This window comes from Physeter macrocephalus, chromosome 2 (genome assembly GCF_002837175.3).
Source record: "Physeter macrocephalus isolate SW-GA chromosome 2, ASM283717v5, whole genome shotgun sequence".
Taxonomy (NCBI): domain Eukaryota; kingdom Metazoa; phylum Chordata; class Mammalia; order Artiodactyla; family Physeteridae; genus Physeter; species Physeter macrocephalus.
Window position 1 is genome coordinate 9,187,216 of NC_041215.1, and position 25,741 is coordinate 9,212,956.

The following is a 25,741-nucleotide window of genomic DNA, read 5'->3' on the forward strand; positions in this document are numbered from 1 at the left end:
GCTGAGTTGGCTCTCTGGGACCCCACAGCTTAAATTCACTTTGCTAGTAAGCCTGAAAAGTATCTGGCAGTAGGAGCTCTTGAGACCACCACCTCCAGTCACATTGGTGTAGCGAACAAAGTTTCTCACAACGGGCCCAAAATAATTTAATAGCTTTTGAGTAGATTAGAGTGAACTGAAGTGTGCAATTCAAAGAAAATGAGAAAATGGACATCTCCCTACTCATTTGATTTAAACTGTCAGTGTTGCTAAAGTAACTGTAGAAACTGGTCTTCAAGTCACCTGGTAATCCAGCAGTCTTCTCAATTCCTAGCTATAGACTAGCTGGTTAGACTCATTTGAGGAACAATCTATTTAGAACATTTTTCATTATTCGGAGCAAATTATTAACTTACAGAAATAGCCTAAAATTCTCGTAAAATTCTAGTAAAAACTATCTTCTATAGGATTCTTAAAATATATAACCTGTATATTAAAATTGCCTTTAAAGTATTTATGAAAGCTTATTTTAAATTCAATTTAAATACATAAATAATACTCAAAGAAGGGAATTCTCTATATATATAACACTGTTACCTAAAACCTAAAAACTTTATTGCATATATATTTCAGTTCATGTTTCCTTAGATACTTGTTCCTCTACAGAACATTAACTAGAATTTATAAACATGGGCATATTTCATTAACTTCTAAAACATTTTTTTGGCAATCATAAGGAAGAACAAGACTTCTGTTATAGAGATAAAATTATATATTAAGGATGAGGTAGAAAATGCCTACTTTAAAAACTGGACATCTCAGCAAACATTCATTTTATCTAATTGCGCTGTGATTTTAAAGGATTTTTTCCCAGCATCTATATAAAAATTTACATTTATTTGTTAAAGAAGTAGTTTCTAAAAATAGACTCAATGCTCTGAAGAGTTGGGAAGTCAGACAATTTTAAAGTTATATATACAACAAACTATACATGTAACAATTAAAACATTTAATGAATTAATATAACCCCATCAATACAATGTTTGCTACTGTATTAAAAGCATTTATTCAAAATATGTCAACCTCCTTCCAAAGGATGAAAGACACATGAGCCCATTTCTTATACTATGAGGTATATGGTAACAACAACAAAAATCCTAAATACAAAAGGATCATCAGTTGCCTAAATATAAAATTGAACTTTGGCAAAGATATGAGTGTTATACAGAATAACACAGCCAATAAGGAGATCCTTAAGTTTACACCATCTCCCTGTATCATGGCACTGTCCCCGTTCACTCTTCCCTTTCAAAGGGTGAGTTATAACCCTGTCCCAGATGACTCAGAATTTTAAATAGGTGGTCTGCTGATTAACACATATTTTCTCAAACCTCAGTACTACAGCTATACAAATTACACTTTAAAAATATTTGAAACAGATAATTGAATTTATTGGTTGACTATGAGTAGGAAAATACATCGGTAAAGAAAAGAGACCCTGTATATAAATATAATACTAGCTAGTTACAATTTGACCAAGAAGGTTCCACTGAAAAGAAGAGTAAAAGCCCTTGTTACCACCAGTCCATAGGTAATATTCAGTTTCCCATTACCCTTATCAAAGAGCTGCCTAGGCAAATGGGACATTCTTTGAGCTTAGTGCAGATAATGTGCTGGGTTTTGTTACATGAATGGTAAACAAAACTTAGTCCAGTGCATTACACAATTTAATGTACTGTAAATAAAGACTAGATATTCTATTTTAAACACTACTTCAACATACTGGTTACTAAAATTTATGTAACCAAAAAGAAGAGCAAAGTGAACATCTCAAAATACTGTTTACAAGTAGGGGAGAAACACTTGCTAAAGGTTTTCTTTGAATTATCTGCAGCATTTGTACTGGGTATTCTTATTGGTTCATTAAAAGAGCAAATTGCTATAACTGCTTTGCTTAGGTTGGCTTTTATACTTATATAGCATGACCCCAAAACCTTAAAAGTCACTATGGAAACTAATTCCATAAGTTTAAATAGTAAAAAATGGAATATTAAAATTGGAATTTATTATTGAAAACCGGAAATCTTTAAAGAGCTTTGAAATTTTAATTTCAACATTTAGAAGTGCATTCCACCCAATTTAATAATGTCCTTAGGTTTCAAAGTGCTAACTCAAAATAAGTTTTCCTGGCTGTCACCAAATCAAGTAAAAATAAAAGCACATTTCTTGGAGATGTTCCCTGCCTATCTTCTAGGACTATTAAAGTTGCAATCAACAATTTATTTCTACAACTTTAGTTTAAATTATGCCATAAATTAATTTTGATGAACATTGTTTAAATTCTTAAAGCATAAATAATTATCACTAATACAGTAAACTGTACTTCAAGAGATTTACAAGGAACTGAGCTCCTCCAAATTTCTGAACATTAAAAACAGAAAATATACCCCAAATTTTCTGTAAAACATTCATAAAATGGATTTATCCAGTAAGAATACTGAAATTACATTATGGCAACACCACATTAAATATATTTGTTACAGAATTTTTGAAGAAAACCTACACTGTGAAAACATATTAGTTTTTATTGCATTTTAGGGAGTACGGATTATTGGAAGTTATTCAGGACACAGAAAATATTTAAAACACAAAATCTTGCTTAACAGTCTATTTTGGTGTGACCATTTAGTCCCTATAGACTTAAAATAATTTTCTCTCTTTTAAAGGTTACAGTTGTAAATCTACACTCTTGGTTCAATTTATCACTCTCTAATAAGGTGGAGAAGCTGCTCAAACTGACCCACAGAAGGTAGTCTGCCACAGAATGCAGTCTGCCTAGAAGAGGCAAGAACAAATATTTTCAAGACGTAACAGGCCATTATATCTTACTATGCTGCCCCCAAATTCAAATATTTTGTAGACAATAACAAACACAGATGAAAACATTTTGTGTAAAGCTCAAACCTTTAGCATCTAACAAGTGCACTCTAGTTCCAGCATCTATGAAAAGAATATATCCTCCATAAACAGAGTAAGTGCTTCTCCCCTTCCCCTTCCATAAAGCTCTCTGGACCTGTTATTACATAATGCAGATCATAGGAAAAGCAGTTTCCTTTATCTCATCAGTCCAACCAGCTCCAGCTTGCCCTTGCTGGAAATTGTCATGATGCACATTACCAACACAGTGTTTAGGATAAATGAGTAAACACACCTTTTATTCACACTTTACAAACAAAACAAAAAACCCAAAAAGAAACCCCATAAAAGTTATGCATGGGTTCTATATCAGTAATACCAGCTTTCCAATGTACTGACTATAAACTGGATGCGTTTGTTGCCAACACAACTTAAAACAAAAAGCAAAAAATAAAAAACCATCACAACAAAATGCTAAAAAACAAAAAACAAAAAAAAAAACAAACCTTCAAAGGAAAAACCAGGTCCCAGACAAAGATTCAAGATCAAAACCTTTTGGAGAATTTTTTCTTTTTTTTAAAGAAAAAGAAAAAAAAAAAAAAGAATCATTTACTTAAACAGTATGTGATTTTATTTTCTCTTAAAAACAGAATAAGCACATTTAAGTGCTAAACATTTTTCATAAAATTTTAAGTCATTATCCAAAATGACTCACTCTCTGTATAAAAACTGTTATTAACATTCAACAATTTCTTTTCTTAATGCTCACATACATGGTGTCCTTTTGCTCCCCTGCCTGCAGTTGAAACAAAAGCAGTTAGATCAAGTTCCCTGTGAATTCATTTGATTTTTTTGAGAGAATGAATGAATGAGAACAGAACATATAGGAGTTAACTTTGCAAAGTTAAAGCTGGCTTTAATCTCTACTAACAGCACTATGGGCAAAATACAAGGTATAATATAACTTTTATCTTGGTTGACATGACTTAGTCACTTTTAAAATGATCTGAAGTATTGTCTTAGGGACCTGTTTTGAAAATACATCTCATTTATTTTATACTGCTTCATAAACGGAAAATTACTTTTTTTTTTTTTAAAGGAATGATTTCTAAAAAACATGGAAACTAAGGAATACATGGAAAACAAAAAGAATTCACATGATAGTAGTACTCTGGGTGACGAACAGCACTGTGCAATGACACCAAGAAGCAGTGCTTGGGTCTGGTGAGTAAAGACCCAGGGACCCACCCTATGAACATGTTCCAAAATGTGATATTCAATGCTTCACAATGGAAAAAAAGCCACAGTCCATACAAAAGCATTTTCATAAAACTCTGACAAATGTTAAACAGTATTTAAAAATATAAAAGAGGATGCACAGATTTTCTCTGCATGCACAGGCAGTGCTTGGTGAGAACAAATTCAGGCAGGCACAGTGGAGATAGGACAGGAAGTGTCTCAAAAAGGAGTTAAGAAGCTGTCCCTAAGCAGCTGTAATTTTGTAACTTAAAAAAGCTGAGGATTTAAAAATATCAGAATGCACATATATCAACCATTACATTCAGTCCATAATGCCTACAGATCATTCACTGCTCAGCTTATCTGTCCTGGTAGATAGTTTTTTGTAAAAACCCAGGAATTCATGGGTAAGTTGCCTCTGGTCCAAGAAAATGTCCTAAACTTTAAACAGATTTAGATTTAAAGAGCAATGTTCTCAATTTAAAAACAAAGTAGTACAAAAGGGCTAACAAAACCCTAACAGTGCAAATCATCAGCAGAGAAAGTCTGTTGCAACTTCTTTTACAAGCTGGCCTTTGTAACACATGAAACAGGTAAAAAAAAAACTTAGCCTTAGATTACAATACAATCATTTCCAAATCTGATTTTTTTAGTACAAAATTTCATAAATCAGGTCTTCTGTGGATCATATACAATCATAAAGGCTAAATTTAAATTCTATATTTTACAAACAAGTCTGAAAAAGGAGGGAGTAAAGTATGGAAGAATGATCTCTGGATGTTATTACTGGCCTCAAAAAAGTAGTGCTACAGATTTCTGTGCAAAGAGAATATGCTGTTCAAACATTTTCCTATTTCAAGGCATGAAAATATTATATTGGATAGAAGAAACAGGAAAATTACTTGTAACAAATTAAAGATAGGTGCAAACACACCAGTCCCTGTCTAACAGTATATAAAGCATATCGGGCTCAGAATTTGTCTGTTTGCTAGCACCTGGCTTTCGTACTATATCCTTATCAAATAATCAGATTGAAAACTCAAATCATCATTAAGAAAAAAAAAATCCCTAGTGGCCATACCTCACTCCCCTATATTCAGATTTTTTACGAGTTTACGAGTGAAACTGAGGTCATCCTCTGAAGGTACTTGACTACCTCCTGCCAGGAAGGTGAATGCCGTTAACTTGGGGCAGGAAAGGCAGTAAGAGCTCCAGTTGTGCAAAAAGTGAGAAGTGGTCAGAGGGGATGAGTGGGTGTGGGCAGCCGCTGATATTGTTCTCAACTAGCCAATGGTGGTCCAGAGGTCCCAGGATGCCTAAAGTGTTCAGCTGAGGTTTAGAATAGAAGATGTAGTCAATTATACCCTGAAAAACAGAAGACAAAAAGAAAAAAAAGACAAGGCCCCACATAAGATAACACTTGAATACTGAGAACTTTCAAGACATATCCTTAGAGTCAAACAAAGAAACTTATTAGCCTATAGGAAAAGGCAATACTACATAAACCAAATGGCATCCCCAAATGTGAGAATGAAGAAAGTTTAGGGGTAATAATCATTCTTCCTCCTATCTGGAACTTTTCAAAAACTTTAACAAGACCTAAAGAATCCTTCATGATAGGGCCTCTGCTTCTCTTTCCTAACTTAATTTGTGACACTTTTCCTTGCTCACTACTCCATTGCCATACTAGCCCTTTTTGGGGAGTAGGGAGGTGCGGTGTGAAGTGGGGTACATTCCTTGTAGGCGCCAAGCTTTTTCCTGCCCCAGGGCCTCCACACATGTCTAGAACATTTTCTTCTACTTGTCAACTGGCTAACTCCTTCTCAACCTTCAAGTGCCGAGTTTAATCACTTTCCCAAGGCCTTCCTGAATCCTGCCCTCACGCACTTAATAGCTCCTAGCACCTGATTCTTTTCCCTTGCTAACACACTCCCCATGGTGTAACTATATACTCATTTGTGTGGTTGAGACCTATCTCTCCCACCAGATCATGATTCCACGAGGGCCAGGCTGTCTCTGCTCTCAACACCCTCAACAGTACCCAGGCACAGCATCTGGCAGACAGCTAGGTTACTCTTGGTTTGCTCCTTTCCTCCCTATAAATTCCTCCCTATAACTTTAGACTCTCCTTTACATGCTCTTGGCCAAGAGCATTTAAGCATGTTCAAGAGTCTTCTTCCTAACTTTCTATCAGGAACAGGAACAAGAGGAAAAAAAAAATCCCTAATCTCTCCCACCTTTTTAGTTATCACCCTCACCTCTTCTTCAGTCAACCTGCTTGAAATAAGAATCTAAAAGTTGGTTTTTCCTACCTCATTGCTCAGTTATTCTCCAACTCATCATATTCTAGTTTCTCTGACTAGTTCTCCAGCAAAACAACTCTTATCAATATCTTTCTGAAGCTTAACACTCACACCTCTTTCCCTAGAAAGGCTTTCTTTCCTTGGCATTTAAGTTCCTATACTGTCCTGGTTTTCCACCTCTCTGGTTACTGTCATTTACATGTTAGTTTTCCCCAGTCTACTCCAGTCTCTCTTCAACTCTACACACTCATCTGTTCCCAGGGTTAAATCATTATCTACAGTACTGTGGATCCTCCAAAGCTAAATTTTAAAAAATTGTCAGTTTTCAACAGTTTCTCAAAGGAGTCTAAACAACCTCCCCTCTAAAATTAAGAACCAGTTAACACAAGTATTTACACTATTTAATAGACAATCTAACCTGAACGATTATTTTCTCAGCAGGTTAGAAATGGAAAATTAGGATTTTAGCATAAATGCAAAAGGTAGCTAAAAAGGACAGTGAACACAAGTCCTAAACAACCACAGATAATAAAAATGAGGAGAATTACTAAGGAAAAGGCTCCATACTGTAATACATTAATTGTGTAACAAGGCATATAAATAATATATATATTAGAAATTTTAAAATGGCTAATAATAAAAGACATTTTGGTTCTCAAGTAGTACAGTTTCAGTTAAACTGAAATAGAGATGGAACACCTCATTTCAATTGACAGCAAATTAAATACGATGGTCCTGCATATCTAGCTGTTAGTAATGAGCCTATTAAAAAAAAAAATAATTGCCCTGAAAAGGTGACAGTTAACTCAGGATTTACTATTATTATTTCATCTGATTTCTTACCTTGGAAATGATTCTAATAGGTATAATGTAGGGATGGGACTCTAATCACATGGAATTCTACATTAAGAGTAATAATAAAAGAATGCTGCTGTCAACTAATTTGAGATGGCTTAATTCCATTCTGAGCATTAACATTTAAAGCCATCATAAAGTTGTAAGACACTTTAAAAAAATGAAGGCTTTAAAAGTTTATTCCCTCAAAACTCACCTTAAAATCAAACGTGTAATTTGTGTAAGGCATCAGGCCACTCTCATAGGCACTCTTTAACTTGAAACCATGAGTGATCCTTCCATTGGTTGTCCCATTTTTCCCATTACAGCTGAAGTTTGTAAGACTTTCATTATATCTCAGTTCCTTAAAGTCTTTATGATTTGTTTCTACTCCACCAGTGCTCAAATATTCCACAACACCTATAATGAAAATAAATGTACTTTCTGCACTGTCAAGTATAATACAGTGTACAACACATAACTAAAAACATAACTCTGTAGGAAAGTTTTAAATCACACATATTCCCACTTTCTAAAATGTTTCACTGTTTTTCACATTTGCCAAAACTTGTATAAACCCATTTTTACATGGTTTTAATCATAGTATACTGAATATTCTATACTGTATCACATGAACTTATGTTCCTATGTCTTCTCAATTATTTTTTTTAATGATTGCATAATACAACTGGGCTGATGTATAGTATTTAAGCTAGTTTCTTATTTTTTTTAATTCATGTTATTTCTACCTTAAAAAAAATGAATACTATAATCAACATCTTAGTATGTAGGTTTCTGCTATGCTTAGTATAAAATACCAAGATTAGGATTCATTGTGCCTAAATATACATTGGGTGGGCCAAAAAGTTCTTTCAGTGTTTTCCGTAAGATGGCTCCAGTAGCACTTAACTTCATTTGAAACAATTTTGTTAGATTGTATGTGACAGCTGTCATATCAGACTGCATTTAAAAAAAAAACTTCTCAAAATTGGTGAATTTTTGTGTAGCCATTTTAATATTGAAGATGGAAGAAAAAAAGAAACATTTTCAGCATATTATGCCTTATTATTTCAACAAAGGTAAAAATGCAACTGAAACGCAAAAAAAAGATTTGTGCAGTGTATGGAGAAGGTGCTGTGACTGACTGAACGTGTAAAAAGTGGTTTGCAAAGTTTCATGCTGCAGATTTCTCACTGGATAATGCTCCACAGTCAGGTAGATCAGTTGAAGTTGACAGCGATCAAACAGAGATTGGTGAATTTTTGTGTAGCCATTTTAATATTGAAGATGGAAGAAAAAAAGAAACATTTTCAGCATATTATGCCTTATTATTTCAACAAAGGTAAAAATGCAACTGAAACGCAAAAAAAAGATTTGTGCAGTGTATGGAGAAGGTGCTGTGACTGACTGAACGTGTAAAAAGTGGTTTGCAAAGTTTCATGCTGCAGATTTCTCACTGGATAATGCTCCACAGTCAGGTAGATCAGTTGAAGTTGACAGCGATCAGAGACATTAATTGAGAACAATCAACGTTGTACCATGAGGGAGATAGCCAACATACTCAAAATATCCAAATCAAGCGTTGAAAATCATCTGCACCAGCTTGGTTATGTTAATCGCTTTGATTTTTGGGTTCCACATAAATGAAAAAAACCTTCTTGACCAATTTCCGCGTGCAATTCTCTACCGAAATATAATGAAAATGTTCCGTTTTTAAAACAAATTGTGACGGCTGATGAAAAGTGGATACTGTACAACCATGTGGAATGGAAAAGATCATGGGGCAAGCAAAATGAACCATCACCAACCAAACCAAAGGCCGGTCTTCATTCAAAAAAGATGATATAGTATATATGGTGGGATTGGAAGGGAGTCCTCTATTATAAGCTCCTTCCGGAAAACCAAACGATTAAATTCCAACACGTACTGCTCCCAATTAGACCAACTGAAAGCAGCACTCGACAAAAAGCGTCTGGAGTTAGTCAACAGAAAACGCATAATCATCCATCAGGATAATGCAAGACCGCATGTTTCTTTGACGACCAGGCAAAAACTGTTACAGCTTGGCTGGGAAGTTCTGATTCATCGGCCGTATTCACTAGGCATTGCACCTTCGGATTTCCATTGATTTCAGTCTTTACAAAATTCTCTTAATGGAAAAAATTTCAATTCCCTAGAAGACTGTAAAAGGCACCTGGAACAGTTCTTTGCTCAAAAAGATAAAAAGTTTTGGGAAGATGGAATTATGAAGTTGCCTGAAAAATGGCAGAAGGTAGTAGAACAAAACGGTGAATACGCTGTTCAATAAAGTTCTTGGTGAAAATGAAAAATGTATACACACACACACAGCCAATTCTGAAAGAGTTACAGAGCAACTTCATCATCCCTGGACACTATTTTTCCAATATGAGAAGCATAAGATGGGTTCTGTAAAAATTTAACTTTCATTTAAATTAGTTAACAAGACTGGACATTTTCCCATGTGTTTGCTATTAAAATACTATATTTTACAACATGGAAATAGGTCCTAAGATCTTCATTATTTGACAAGAGTCTCTCTTGGCCCCTCAGATACTTTGTAGCTAAAAAGAGGATGCAAAGCATGTAGAGAAATTGCCGGTAATCCCCAGATGGCTTTGAAAGAAGAATTATGGATCTCAGACACCTTTATTTCCCCTGAAAACGAATTTTAACATAGTTTCTAACTTATTACATCTATTCTCTCATCTACTGTGATAGCAGTGACGTGCTACTGAATTTAACCACTCCGTGTGTGAATGTGTGTGTGTATGTGTGCATTCTTGCATGCATGTAAGTCCAAGGAAAAGTATTCTGTGTATGTGAAAGTATAAACAAGGAGCTAAAAGCCAAAAAGAAATATTTAGTTTGATATTACAAGGACTATGGTTTTTACTCACTGTACTATCTATGGAAAAGTATTTAAGAGTAAGGCTTTCTGTATTCTTCTACTTTGTGATTAAAAATCAAGATTCTTGATCTTTTTTTGTTAAAATCACTTGCCTGATCTGTGTAAATACAAAAATCTCAATTTCCACCTGAGGTGTATTTTTCTAATCAAGCCCACCAAAACTGGAGATCCTTTAATATACGGTCAAATTTAAACTGGATTTTATTACCACATGCTGGAATCCCAAAGAGTCTGTCTTAATAACCTTTTCAGAGTGTGCATTACATATAACCTGGGGACAATGAAATACAATTATATGTTCTTTAATAAGTTACTTCAAGTTATCACCTACGTGTTTACTGAAGATGATTAACATACTTCCTCCTGAGGTTTTTCATAATACCATTTCATTTTCAAAATGGTTCCCCTACTCCACAACACGTTTTTTTTAACCTGATTCATAGCTGCCACTATAAATTGAATTTTCATTTTGACTAAATTTGGAATTATCAGAAACAACACATTACAAAAACATTTTAAGTCAGTAAGTAGTCTATATAAAATAGCATTGTTTTGTTTTGTTTTGTTTTTACCAGAGTCCGGCAAAGAATTAAGATCTGCACACAACACCAGTGGAATAGTTCCAAATTCTCCCAATGCACTGGACAGGAGGCTTCTCGAGGCTTTATCAATGATGTTCTTCACTTCTGAGAGGAACATCATTGTTTGAACCAACTTCACATCAGAGTATTCAGGGTCCCAGTGCATATGAGCATTAGCCACGAGAATAAGTTGTTTTTCTGTTCCAAGATGTGGCTTTCCAGCTATATTAGATAAAAAGAAAACAAATAAACAAAACCTGTCCATAACCCCATATATGCTCACAGGGTCTGAAAGCAAATAATATCTCAGAATCTTAGGAATAATAAAGAAGCCTAAAATTTAGTTAACAATCTCCCACCTGATGACTGAATCTACCCTACAACAAACCTGAGAAATAGACATCTAACCGCTCGGTTGAGTACTTCCAGCATAGGGTATTCACTACTTGAACAGAGACAGCCCATTCTATTTGGGACAGCTTGATTTTTAAATAGTTCCATCCCCTTAAAACTTCTGGTCTTCTAGATGTCCTAAACTGAGCATCATAAAATTAAATTGACACCCTTTTTCTTAAGATATATTTAAGATAGTCACTAAGTTCCATCTTTCATCTTTTCTATCCCTCAGATTAAATATCCCCATTTCCAACTGTTCCTCAAGTGACAGAAGTTTCAGTTCTTAGCATGATGGTCACTCTAAACATACATTTAATTTGAAATAAGTGGTTCATTTCTCCAAAACTCAAGACCTTTTAAATAATGACTAAAAGGTCAGGAAGAGAAGTCAGCATACAGAATATCCTTGTTGCCAAGAAATTGTGTATGTGTATGGAGTTCTTCTCTCTGAGCAGTCATTTTAACTAATATTTACTTCAGCATTTATGTGAAAAATTCTTGAGGAGAAAAGAAAGCTGTTTTTTTCCTTTGGCTTTATGCCTTTTAAGATTTGAAATACTTTTCTGAGCAATGCTTCCTCATCTTGAGCTTTGTGGTAGAGATAAATGGATATAAGGTTTTAGAATCTAAGATATAAATTCTGAGTTTCTTCAGGTGTTAGACAAGACTATTAATATGCAACAAATTTTCTGTTTTCTATTAAATTTTGGAGGTCAATTTCATAGGAAGTGGAAAGGTCACTCACATGACATTTCAATCAATTCCTTTCGAAGTTCTAGCAGTACAGCAACTCCAATGTTATCTTTTGTCATCACTCTGTTCAGCATAGCTTCAGACCCTTCTGAATTTGCCATTGCCAGCTGATTAAATTCAACAGTGTGTTTCTGAACCAAAGTAAATCTAAAACAAAAACAAACACACACACACAAATATAAAATTGAGAATACCAAGACATTAGCTTTGTGGAAAATGCAATTTTCCCAAACTTCATTAACAGATATGATGGCATGTAAATTACATTATGGACAATCCTCCACACTTAACACCAAGCTTCCCATGTCCATTTAAGTTGTTCTCAGTCTGTTACAGATACAAATAACATTTTGATAAACTTTTACAACTTAAGAAAATGTAGTCATCTTCTGTTTAGGTTTCACACTGGAAAATTCCATCTTATAATTTTAAAATAATTCTCTTCCTAAGTACAGGATTAAGAATCTCTCCACCATCCCAGAGGGAATGCAATTACAAGGTGTTTCAAGTAACAGTTGGAGTTAAACCCTAGCAAACACCTGAAGAAACAGTAGCACTTTCAACATGTCCTCCAAAACACTATTTCTGATGAATCAAAACAAAACCCTCTAAGTCAACAGTACTGTTTCCTTGAGTAATAATGTAACGCCTCATTCTCTTATTTGCCAACTAATTTCCATTCCCTTGGCCCCCAACCTGCAAACAGAGAAAGTTTTCTTTTTAAGAAATAAGATGACTGGGAATTCCCTGGCGGTCCAGGAGTTAGGACTCTGCACTTCCACTGCAGGAGGCAAGGTTCGATGCCTGGTCTGGGAACTAAGATCCTGCATGCCATGTGGCTCAGCCAAAAAAAAAGAAAAGAAAGAAAGAAGATGACTTACTTTTCTGTCTTAAAGAATATTGCACAGCCATCAACATGTTTTCTTTCTTGTTCTGACATTGTCCTAGCTCTAGATTTAGGACTAAAGAATCCATTATAGCCACGTTCTTTCAGTTCTACCAGAAAAAAACTGTAATACTGTTCTGTTTCAACCTCCTGAAAAATTGTAAATAGCAGAGTTATTTCATAAGACAAAAATCAGGCCTATGCATTACCTTTATGTACAGTTTAAGAACTTAAAATAATTTCAAAGGACTGATCTGCAGAATGAAGAATTACATTTTTTCAATGTAATTTATCTGAAACCAATCAGAACACCTACTTGCCATTTTACAGGTACCAGTTGATAAGGTCAATTCTTTGTTGTTTAGGAGTAAAGAACAGAAAGACATACACCCCTATGCGTATATATTTCCTTATATTTTAGAATTGGCGTAGAACAAAAATCAGAGAGGTAACAGGAACTCCACGCCACAAGGAGAGTGACTTGCCCAAGGTCATGTAAGTTATTATGAGAGTTGGACTGAGAACCCAGTTACTGTGCACCAGGTTCAATGCCCTTTCCACTTTGACCTAACTATTCAATTACCACTGGTAGTAAAGCAAAATTATACCTTGATAGTGCCACAATTTCAGTAACATTGCCACCCAATTAAAAAATAGTGTACAGGGGCATCAGGGAGGAAAAAGTAAACATTTAGCTGTCATAGCAAACACTTAAAACCCAGCTTAACCCATTTTTAATTTGGCAGCACACTACTAGAAAGCACAGCAGGCAGTGAATGCTCCCAGAATTCACTAAATACAGGAAAAGTCCATATTTTAAGAACTGCTAAAGCTAGGACTTCAAATGTGTCAGTGTAATGCATTCCCAAGCTGTTCCTTGCTTGATCAATGTTGGGGTATTTCTGCAATTTAAACAAGTGCTCTTCTGACGACTTACCTGAAGACTTATGACATCAGCACTGCAACTCAAGATTTCTTGAATAATGGCCTTTTTCCTGTAGTCCCAATTTAGTGCCCATGATGGACAGTAGCCATATAACTGCCGGGTCGCATATTTATCACAAAGAACATTATAGCACATGACAGAAAACAAGGCTGTAGGAAAGATAACTTTACTTATTCACACACGTGGCAGAAAAAAAAAACATAATTAATTTCAATAGTTTTCACTTACATGCTAAGTTTGACATTATTCATTCAATATATATTCACTGAAAAGCTACTATATGCCAGACAGGGCATATGTAATGTTAGAAAATAAATGAAGGACAGATACGTGAACAAATTATAATATAAATAAATAATGTGTTTCCTGCTACAGAGGTACACACAGAAGGTTCAAAAACTAACAGAATACGATCTTAAGTCCTTCAGCCTCTAAGACCAGGGCTCCTCATTTCTATGTTCCCTCCACCACTTCAACAATTGTTAATGTAGAATGTGGAAATCTGACAGGTAGTTTTCTTAACAGGCATCTCTACTTTTCTTCTACAGAGCAACTATTATTAATTCACATGAAAGAAAAGGGGTATTATAGACCAAATCCTGTTGCACACATCACAGAAGTGCTCAAACTATTTTCATACAATTTTAAAAGGAGATTAGAGGTCATTAGTTCGATTTCTCTTTCAAGTAGGTGTTTTGGCTATCTTAAACTTTTGTATTATCAAATACATCTGGAACACAGTACAGTTTGGAAACTTACAGTATAGAAAGATTTTGGTGTATTTATTTTAACTGAATTTGATCAAGACTTTAGAGCAGAGTTCCTCAACAGCAGCACCTCTGATCTCTAGCCACAAGATGCCAAGAGCACTTCTACCAGTTGTTAACAATCAAAAAATATCTCCAGGCATTGCCAAATGTCTCCTGGGGCATAAAATCGCCTCTGGTTGAGGAGTACTGCTTTATACCAAACTTTCTGTAGCACAGTATAGAGGCCAGGTAAACAAGTCTTCGTTATTATCTCCCAAACCAAATCAACCTTAAATATTCTACTGTAACACTGCCCAAAATCTAAAGCATACCAACGATACTATTAGGTTTACAAAGAAAAAGTAAAAATAAGATTTAAAAAATTAGGCTACCAACCAGTTGGCCGTGTTCTGTCTGGTTCTTGTAACATAATCCAAGATCTTGGAGGTGGTTGTTCTGTTGAAACTAGTTGAATATAAAACACAAAATTAAACAATATTCTTACATGTCTTTCTAAAAAAAATGGTTTAATCAAATGACCACTTACTTCTTTTTGCAGTACCTGCCAAATTATCAAGCAAATAGTTCAGTAGCCTTCTTGTTCCATCTGGTTCCAGATAGAGGTTCAATATATCCTGGGTAAGTGGATTTCCTGGAAATGTTTTTTTAAATAGGTAAAATGAAACCAAGACAAATACTAAAATATTTCAAAATTGAAAAATATACCAAAATTATCAGATCATCTATAACAATGTATATTAACTATATATATTAACCACATATAACTGTATATAAAAAACTATATATTAACTCAATATACCAAACTAGAATATTTCTTTTTCAGTTTTTGATGTGAAGAATAAAAATGATTCATACCACATTCTATAGAAGTATCCAAAAAATGATTATTAATGGACTGATGTCAATCTAGAAGATATCTAATAGTGCTCTGCATCTGACCCTGCCTCATCAACACTTTCATAATGATCAAAAGAGAGTAAAACTGGATTGGGGAAGAGTTGGAAGAAGGACTAAGCAAAGGAAAGGTGAGAGCCAATATAATGAATCACAGAATCAAAATTTAAGAACGCTACAAAGTTAATAAGAAAACATCCTAATGACAAATGCAGTCTAGCACTTAGATTTTTTTAAATTCTAATGAATAAAGTAACAGGATGGGACAGACTTGGTTTAAGATTAAGCCAGTAATGAAGGGGAAAACCCCAGGGCAGTGATCCAACAGTAAATTCAATCACTGTTTCATAAGTGCCAAAAATGAAAGCAAATGCAATGATTTACATGTATTGTTAATAGTCTCAAATTCTCTCAGAAGAACTTCTTATGTACAAGTAACAGCACAGTACACTGTTTCAAAAGCAAAGTTCCTATCCATGCTCCATTTTAAGAAAGACTAATAAATTCTATAGATGGAAGATAGGTAAAATGATGAGCGATCTTAGCCATTCCAAATTAAAAAAAAAAAAAAAGGTATGGAATATAAGAATGATCACCGCACAGAGAAAAAAGCATTTTTTTCCTTTTCTCTTGTTAAAGAGTAGACTCAAAAGGCAGAATGAGGACTAAGCTCAGAATAGAAGTGTTTGTTAAACATTAGAATTATTTAAGATGAAATGCCCTGACCTGTGAGGTAGTGGAGTATCCTTCATTAAAAGCTGGATTACACGGATGGGAAGAATCCTAAGTTAGGATTTTAAGAACTGTAAAGGTAAAAACATGCTCCTATAAGTGCAAAGTATATATTTGTAGGAAGACAAGTAACAATAGTATCATTCCCCATATGTGTACAGTTCTTTACAGCTACCAGAGTCCTGAAATTTTCATTTAGTCACAATCCTATGAGACAGGTAGCTATAACCTGAAAGTTACCAGGACCCTGTTAAGGATATCTTGAGAAAATGAAGTCAACCAAAAAACTCCTCAGTACCAGGTAAGCATCCCATTCTAACTAGACCTACATTACTGCTGTATTTTTACTACTTTCTAGTGCAAAAAATATTTAAAGGCAACTGCTGAGTACTTATAACTATGTGATCCTCCCTTCTAAGATCTTTCTATAAAATTAAAAACCAAACCCAAACATCTATTTTTGACTCTCTAATAAATGCATGAAACCAAATGGTATATTTCCCCCAACATCTGCTTGTTCTTTGGAATTCCTTTAAATTTAATCTACTTTTCATTGCCTGGAAAAATAATACACATAGGGTAAACTTAACAAGTACAATACAATTCTGGAATTAAAACATGACATTGAGTCTCAGAACTAAGGAACAAAAGTGAATGAGAAGTCATTTCTGGAAAGATGAAGTAAACATACTTTTCCCTATTTCTCCTGCTGAATACAACTAAAATCCCATGAATTATGTGTAAAGAAATGTCAGACTCTGAAATGTGGTAAGAAGGCAGAATGTTCAGAGACCTCAGGACCTGAGGAACAACACAGTGGTGAATTCCTTGGGTTTACTATTTGTCTCATATATCCCAGACACAGAGCGAAGAAGCCAGCAACACAGAAACACCTATGGGTACAGAAAAAAAAATTCCAACAAAAGCCAAAGGGCCAGGAAAGGGCAGCCTAACAAAACAAAACTTTTAGATAGTAACAGCTCTACTACAGCTAAACACCAAAGAAACATACATGGCATCCTCTCTACTCATGCCAGCAAAGACCAAGCAGGGAGCTTAGACTTCCACCCTTATGAGGAAGGAGGTACCCCAACACCCCTAGCAGGGTAGGGTCAGAGAAGGCCAAGAAGGTAGCTGGGACTTTTATCCCCTCTAGGAAGTAACAAGCACCTTCTCCTCCGCCCTGTGGTGTCAGCAGAGCCCAAGAAGGGAAGCCTGGACTTCCACCCCAACCCGCAGTAACGAGGTGCTCTTCCACCTCCCTTCTGGGGATGACGTCAGAGGAGGCTGAGGAGAGTCAAGACTTTTACCATCTCCCACCGGTAATGAGGTCACCCCAATGCAGTGACTATGGAGACCACATAAAGAGCCAAAACTGCCACCTGTACCCAGCTGACCCTCAGGTGTCAACAAACGCCAAGTGGAATCTTAACTCCTACCTCCACCCCTGGCAGTAAGGAGATGGTGTTCTCCATTTTCCCTGTCACAGCAGTGTTAGAGAAAGCCAGCAAAAAAGTTTAAATAAGATCCAGAGTCTTATAACATAATGTGACTATGTCCAGCTTCAAGTGAAAATCACTAATCATACCAAGAACCAGGAAAATTTCAAACTGAATGAAAAAGATAATAGATTCCAACACTGAGATGATAGAAACATTAGAATGATCTGAGCAAAACAGAGAAGGCATGATAAAAATGCTTCAATGAAAAATTACAAACATGCCTGAAATAAAACAACAAAAAAACAAGAAGACTCAGTAAACAAAAAAAGTTTTGGTAAACAAATGAAATGTAAAAAACCAAATGGAAATATTAAAACTGTAAAATAGGATAAATGAAATAAAAAAACTCAGTTGGATGGGTTCAACAGCAGAATGGAGGGTCAAGGAAAGAATCAATCAACTGGAAGATATAACACTAGAATTACACAATCTGAACAACAGAAAGGAAACAGATTGAAAAGAATAAATAAACAGAGAGCCTCAGGGACCAGTGGAACTACAACAAAAAATTTAACATTCATGTCCTCAGAGCAACGGATGCAGAAGGGCACAGGGCTGAGGAAGTACTAAAGACATGGTGAAAGCTCCCCCAATTTGGCAAGAAACCTAAACCTATAGATTCAAGAAATTCAAACAGGACAAACCCAAAGGAATCTATACCAAGCAACATCATAATTAAACTTCTGAAAACTAAAGACAAAGAAAAAAATCTTGAAGGCAGCCAGAGAAAAACCACCTTATCTGTAGGGGAAAAACAATATGAATAACCACAAATTTCTCATCACAAACCAGTAGAAAGTGGCATGGTATTTTTCAAGCGCTGAAAGAAAAGAACTGTCAACCCAGAATCCTATATCCAGCAAAAAATATCTTTTGGGAATGAAGGAGAAACAAAGACATTTTCAGATGACAGAGAACTAAGAGACTCTGTTGCCAGCAGACCCTCCCCTAAGAGAACCATTAATGAAAGTTCTCTAAATGGAAAGGAAATGATAACAGAAGAAACCCTGGAATATCAGGAAGGAAGAAAAAAGATTATGGTTTAATAAAAGGGGGGGCAAATATAATAGGCTTTCCTTCTCTTAAGTTTTCTAAATCATGTTTGGCAGTTAATTGGGGGAGCAGGCAAATAAAAGGTCATAAAAAGAGCTATGGTTTTTATATGTCACTCAAACTGGTAAAGTAGTTAACACCAGAAGACTATGATAAATTAAGTTTATATACTGAAATACCTAGAGCAACCACTGAAAAAGATAATTCAAACACATCACAAATTAAAATGGAAATGTAAAAAGATGCTCAAGTAACCCATAGGAAAGCAAGAAAAAGAAAACAAAAGCAAGGAGAACAAACAAAAAGTGGCAGATGTGAGCCCCAATAAATCAATAATTATAGTAAATGTAAATGGTCTAAATAGACCAACTAAAAGACAGAAAATTGGTAGAGTGGATTTAAAAACATGACCCAACTATACGCTAACAAGAAACTCACTTCAAATATAACAATATAAGCAGGTTGAAAGGAAAAGGATGGAAAAAAAATCATGCAAACATTAGTCAGAGGAAAGCAGGAGTGACTATATTAATATCAGATCAAGTAGATTTCAGAGAAAATCACCACACTGCGAGTGGCCTTATGTAACGATAAAGGGCCAATGCCCCAAGAAGAATTAGCAATTCTAAATGTGTATCTATCAAACAACAAAATTGCAAAATATTTTAAGCAAAAACAGTTCCATCCAAAAACTGATGGAACTGAAAGGACAATAGAGAAATCTACAATTACAGTTGAAGACGTCAACACCCCTCTCTCAAAAATTGATAGAACCAGACAAAAGTCCACAATACCATCAATCTAACAGATATCAGACAAATATATTGGATCTAACTGCTATTTATACATCATCTACACAATAATAGCAGAATATAAAACTCCTGTCCAATGCCCAAGGGACAAATACTAGGATAGATCACATCCTGGGCCATAAAACCAAACGTCCACAAATTTAAAAGAACTGAAATTATGTAGAATGTATTCTTCAACCACAATGGAATGACACTAAAAATCAATAACTGAAAGACAATAGGAAAATCTGCAAACACTTGGAAAATTCTGAATGATCCATAGGTCAAAGAGGAGGTCTGAAGGGAAATTTCAAAATGCACTGAGCTAGTGAAAATAAAATTTGTTGCTAGACACAGCTAAAGCAGGGCCAAGAGGTAGAGTTACAGCACTAAATGCATACATCAGAAGAAAAAAGTCCCAATTCAATAATCTAAGCTTCTACCCTAAGAACCAAGAGAAAAAGAGTAAAATAAACCCAAAGAAAAAGCAGCATAGAAATACTAAAGAGCAGAAATCAGTGACACTGAAAAGAGAAAAATGGAGGAAAAAAATTTTTAAGCTGTTTCTTTGAAAAGTTCAATAAAACTGAAGAACCTTTAACCAAGACTGATAAAGAAAAAGAGAGACAAAAATTACCAACATCAACAACGAAAGGGTTATAAGGGTATCACTACAGACCCTACAGAAATCAGAAGGATAAGGGAATACTATAAACAACTCTACATACATAAATTTAACAACACAGATGATATGGGCCACTTCCCTGAAAAACACAAACCATCACAACTCACCCAGTAGATAATTTAATAGCACTACACACAGTAAAGGAAATGAATTCATAATTTTAAAACTACCAGAAAAGAAATCTCCAACCCAGACTGTTGCACTGAAAAATTCTACTAAACATTTAAAAAAGGATTAACTCTAATTCTACAGAATCTCTTCTGGAAAACAGAAGATGAGGGAACACTTTCAAATTCATTTCATAAAGCTAATATCACCTTGATACCAAAACCAGGCAAAGTGAGTATAAAACAAACAAAAAACAAAACTACAAATATCCCTCATGAATACAGTCAAAAATCATTAAAATATTAGCATACACTTATCAACAATAAACAAATTATACATCATGATCAAGCGGATTTTATTCCAGGAATGCAAGCCTGGTTCAATATTCAAAAATTAATTACCAGGCTAAAGAAGAAAAATTATATATCACATCATATCAACTGATGGAGAACAAACATTTGACAAAATTAAATACCCATTCATGATTTAAAACTCTCAGAAAAAGAAGGATAGAAGGAAAAATCCTCAAACTGATAGGGCATCTACCAAATACCCATGCTAACATTATATTCAATAATGAAGACAATGCTTTCTAAGATTGGGGAAAAGGGGGGATTGTCTGCTCTCACAACTCTTATTCAACATAGTGCTGCAAGTTCTGGTCAGTGCCATAAGGCAAGAAAAAGGAAAGAAAAGCATACATATTGAAAAGAAATAAACTTCTCCTTATTTGCAGGTGACTAATATTCTACATAGAAAAAAAATTTTTTAATTACCAAAAAACCTACAAAAAATAGAAAAACCAACTCCTAGAACTAGAATTGGGTTCAACAAAGTAGAAGGATACAAAATAAAAATACAAAAATTCATTATATTTCTATATATTGGGAATGAAAACATGGACAGCAAAATTTAAAATACGTTATCAAGTATAAATCTAACAAAACATTTACAGGACTTTTATACCAAAAACTACACAACAGTGATGAAAAAAATCAAAATCTAAATAGATGGAGAGACATAACACGTTCATTGATTCGAAGACTCTACATACTAAAGACGTCAGTTCCCCCCAATTTGATATACAGGTTATCAAAATCCCAGTAATATTTTTTGTAACTATAGATAAGATTATTCTAAAATGTATATGGAAAGGCCAAAGAATTAGAATAGCTAAAACCATTCTGAAGAAGTAGACTATAGAGGAGGAATCAGTCTATCTATTTCAAGAATTATTACCCTATTTCAAGTTCCAAAAACTATGTGATATTGGCAGAAACACAGATACACAGATCAATGAAAAGAATAGAGAATCCACACAGATATGTCCAATTGTCCAGTGCAAAAGCAATTCAAGGGAGGACAGACTTTTCAACAAATCATGCTGGAGCAATTGGACATGCACAAGCAAAAAACAAACCTTGAATTAATCCTCACATCTTTTCACTCAAAATGGATTACAGACTTAAATGTAAAACAAAACCATAAATCTTTTAGTACAAAAAACTGGAGAAAATCTTTGGGATCTAGAACTATTTCAAAGAGTTCTTAGACTTGACATCAAAAGCAAGAGCCATAAAAGCAAAAACTGAAAAACTGGATTTCATCAAAATTAAAAACTTGTCCTACATAAAAGACCCTGTGTGATATTGTGATTTATATTAAGAAATATATATTTGCTTTTCATCCACTGTTCCTGACACACATATCCTAAAACCTCTGATATTTCCTAAGTGATCAGAGTGATAAAGATGCCTTGTTATGTTAATGAGATGACTTTTGGCCTTATCTGAAAGACAGGGCTGGTTGCCAAGAGAACCCACAATGTGATCAGAGTTGGAACTTTCAGTCCCACCCTGCTAAGGGGAGAGAGGCTGGAGGTTAAACCAATCACCATCAATGGCCAATGAGCGGATCAATTATGCCTACGTAATGGAGCCTCTATAAAAACCTGAAAGGATGGGGCTCAGAGACCTCTGGGTTGGTGAACATGTGGAGATTCAGGGAGAGTGGTGTGCCTGGAAGAGGGCATGGAAGCTCTGTGCCCTTCCCGCATAACTTGGCCTATGCATTTCTCCAATTTGGCTATTCCTGAGTTATATCCTTTCACAATAAACAGGTAACCTAGTGAGTAAATGGGTTACCTGAGTTCTGTGAGCCACTCTAGCAAGTTAATCAAACCCAAGGAGGGGGTCATGGGAACCTCCAATCTGTAGCTGGTTGGTCAGAAGCACAAGCACAAATGACAACCTGCATTGTGACCGGCATCTGAAGTTGGAAGGAAAGGGAAAAGGGGCAGTCTTGTAGGACTGAGCCCTTTACCTATGGAAACTGATGCTCTGAGCCCTTTACCTATGGAAACTGATGCTATCTCTGGGTAAGTAGTGTCAGAACTGAGTTGAATTGTAGGACACCCAGCTAGTGTCCTAGAATTGTTTGTTGGTGTTGGGGGAAATCACCCACCCACCCCCCCACCCTATTAAGTGGATGAAAAGACAAGCTATATACTGGGAGAAAATATTTGCAAATCGCATATTTGACAAAACCATAGTATCGAAAATATATAAAGGACTCCCAAATATCAACAGTAAAAAAGTAAAAAATCCAATTAGTGCATGGGCAAAGGAATAAGAGATATTTCACATACGATGCCATACAGATGACAAATAAGCACATGCAAAGATGTTCAGCACCTTTAACTGTTGGGGAAATGCAAATTACAACTACAATGAGGTATCACTACACAGCTACCAGAAAGGCTAAAATAAAAATAGTGACAAAATCAAGCCTTGGTAAATTTAAGAAAATTGAAATAGTATCAAGTATCTTTTCCGACTACAACGCTATGAGACTAGATATCAATACAGGAAAAAAATCTGTAAAAACTACAAACACATGAGGCTAAACAAGACACTACTAAATAACCAAGAGATCACTGAAGAAATCAAAGAGGAAATCAAAAAAATACCTAGAACCAAATGACAATGAAAACATGATGACCCAAAATCTATGGGATGCAGCAAAAGCAGTTCTAAGAGGGAAGTTTACAGCAATACAATCCTACCTCAAAAAACAACAAACATCTCAAATAAACAAACTAACCCTACACCTAAAGCATTAGAGAGGAGAACAAAAAAACCCCAAAGTTAGCAGAGGAAAAGAAATCATAAAGATCAGATCAGAAATAAATGAAAAAGAAATGAAGGAAACGGGACAACCTGGAAGAAATGGACAAATTCTTAGAAAAGCACAACACTCCAAGACTGAATGAGGAAGAAATAAAAATATAAACAGACCAATCACAAGCACTGAAATTGAAACTGTGATTAAAAATCTTCCAAAAAATAAAAGCCCAGGACCAGATGGCTTCACAGGCAAATTCTATCAAAGATTTAGAGAAGAGCTAACACCTATACTTCTCAAACTCTTCCAAAATATAGCGGAGGGAGGAACAATCCCAAACTCGTTCTACGAGGCCACTATCACCCTGATACCAAAACCAGACAAAGATGTCACAAAAAAAGAAAACTATAGGCCAATATCACGGATGAACATAGATGCAAAAATCCTCAACAAAATACTAGCAAACAGAATCCAACAGCACATTAAAAGAATCATACACCATGATCAGGTGGGGTTTATCTCAGGAATGCAAGGATTCTTCAATATGCACAAATCAATCAATGTGATAAACCACAGTAACAAGTTGAAGGAGAAAAACCACATGATCATCTCAATAGATGCAGAAAAAGCTTTCGACAAAATTCAATACCCAGGGCTTCCCTGGTGGCGCAGTGGTTGAGAGTCCGCCTGCCGATGCAGGGGACACGGGTTCATGCCCCAGCCTGGGAAGATCGCACATGCCGTGGAGCGGCTAGGCCCGTGAGCCATGGCTGCTGAGCCTGTGCATCCAGAGCCTGTGCTCTGCCACGGGAGAGGCCACAACAGTGAGAGGCCCGCATACCACACACACACACACAAAAAAATTCAATACCCATTTATGATAAAAACCCTCCAGAAAGTAGGCATAGAGCAAACTTACTTCAACATAAGAAAGGCCATATATGACAAACCCACAGCCAACATCATTCTCAATGGTGAAAACTGAAACCATTTCCACTAAGATCAGGAACAAGACAAGGCTGCCCACTCTCACCACCATTATTCAACATAGTTTTGGAAATTTTAGCCACAGCAATCAGAGAATAAAAAGAAATAAAAGGAATCTAAATTGGAAAAGAAGTAAAATTGTCACTGTTTGCAGATGACATAATACTATACATATAGAATCCTAAAGATGCTAACAGAGAACTACTAGAGCTAAGCAATGAATCTGATAAAGTAGCAGGATACAAAATTAATGCACAGAAATCTCTTGCATTCCTATACACTAATGATGAAAAATCTGAAAGAGAAATTAAGGAAACACTCCAATTTACCATTGCAACAAAAAGAATAAAATACCTAGGAATAAACCTACCTAAGGAGGCAAAAAACCTGTATGCAGAAAACTATAAGACATTGATGAAACAAATTAAATATGATACAAGCAGATGGAGAGATATACCATGTTCTTGGATTGGAAGAATCAACATTGTGAAAATGACTCTACTACCCAAAGCAATCTACAGATTCAATGCAATCCCTATCAAACTACCACTGGCATTTTTCACAGAACTAGAACAAACAATTTCACAATTTGTATGGAAACACAGAAGACCACGAATAGCCAAAGCTATCTTGAGAAAGAAAAACAGAGCTGAAGAAATCAGACTCCCTGACTTCAGATTATACTACAAAGCTACAGTAATCAAGACAGTACGGGGCTTCCCTGGTGGCACAGTGGTTAAGAATCCTCCTGCCAATGCAGGGGACACGGGTTCGAGCCCCGGTCCAGGAAGATCCCACATGCGGCGGAGCAACTAAGCCCGTGCGCCACAACTACTGAGCCTGCGCTCTAGAGCCCACGAGCCACAACTACTGAAGCCTGCACGAGCCACAACTACTGAAGCCTGCACGCCTAGAGCCCATGCTCCGCAACAAGAGAAGCCACCACAATGAGAAGCCCACACACCGCAACGAAGAGTAGCCCCCGCTCGCCGCAACTAGAGAAAGCCCACGCGCAGCAGCGAAGACCCGATGCAGCCAAAAATAAATAAATAAATAAATAAAATTAAAAAAAAAAAAAAAAGAAACCAAAACAGTATGGTACTGGCACAAAAAGAGAAATATCGATCCATGGAACAGGACAGAAACCCATGCACATATGGTCACCTTATCTTTGATAAAGGAGTCAAGAATATACAATGGAGAAAAGGCAGCCTCTTCAATAAGTGGTGCTGGGAAAAATGGACAGCTACTTGTAAAAGAATGAAATTAGAACACTCCCTAACACCATATACAAAAATAAACTCAAAATGGATTAAAGACCTAAATGTAAGGCC

At 35.6% G+C, this 25,741-nt stretch overlaps 1 protein-coding gene across 4 annotated transcripts in view; it reads right to left on the bottom strand.

Annotated features, from left to right (window-relative positions):
- Positions 1–3,508: 3,508 nt before the first annotated feature.
- The window catches only part of CNOT6 (CCR4-NOT transcription complex subunit 6), a 70,203-nt gene continuing 47,970 nt past the window's right edge, over positions 3,509–25,741 (bottom strand). For 3 of the 4 annotated variants that reach the window (XM_007122206.4, XM_007122204.4, XM_055080114.1), the window contains 8 exons: positions 15,059–15,163; positions 14,908–14,976; positions 13,754–13,911; positions 12,812–12,966; positions 11,923–12,077; positions 10,773–11,003; positions 7,489–7,691; positions 3,509–5,499 (listed from right to left, as the gene is read on the bottom strand). In XM_007122206.4, coding sequence (XP_007122268.1) covers positions 5,287–5,499; positions 7,489–7,691; positions 10,773–11,003; positions 11,923–12,077; positions 12,812–12,966; positions 13,754–13,911; positions 14,908–14,976; positions 15,059–15,163 — 1,289 coding nt within the window. In that variant the 3' untranslated portion in view covers positions 3,509–5,286. The remainder of the gene's footprint in view (positions 5,500–7,488; positions 7,692–10,772; positions 11,004–11,922; positions 12,078–12,811; positions 12,967–13,753; positions 13,912–14,907; positions 14,977–15,058; positions 15,164–25,741) is intronic. The other variant, XM_007122205.4, reaches the window with a different exon arrangement.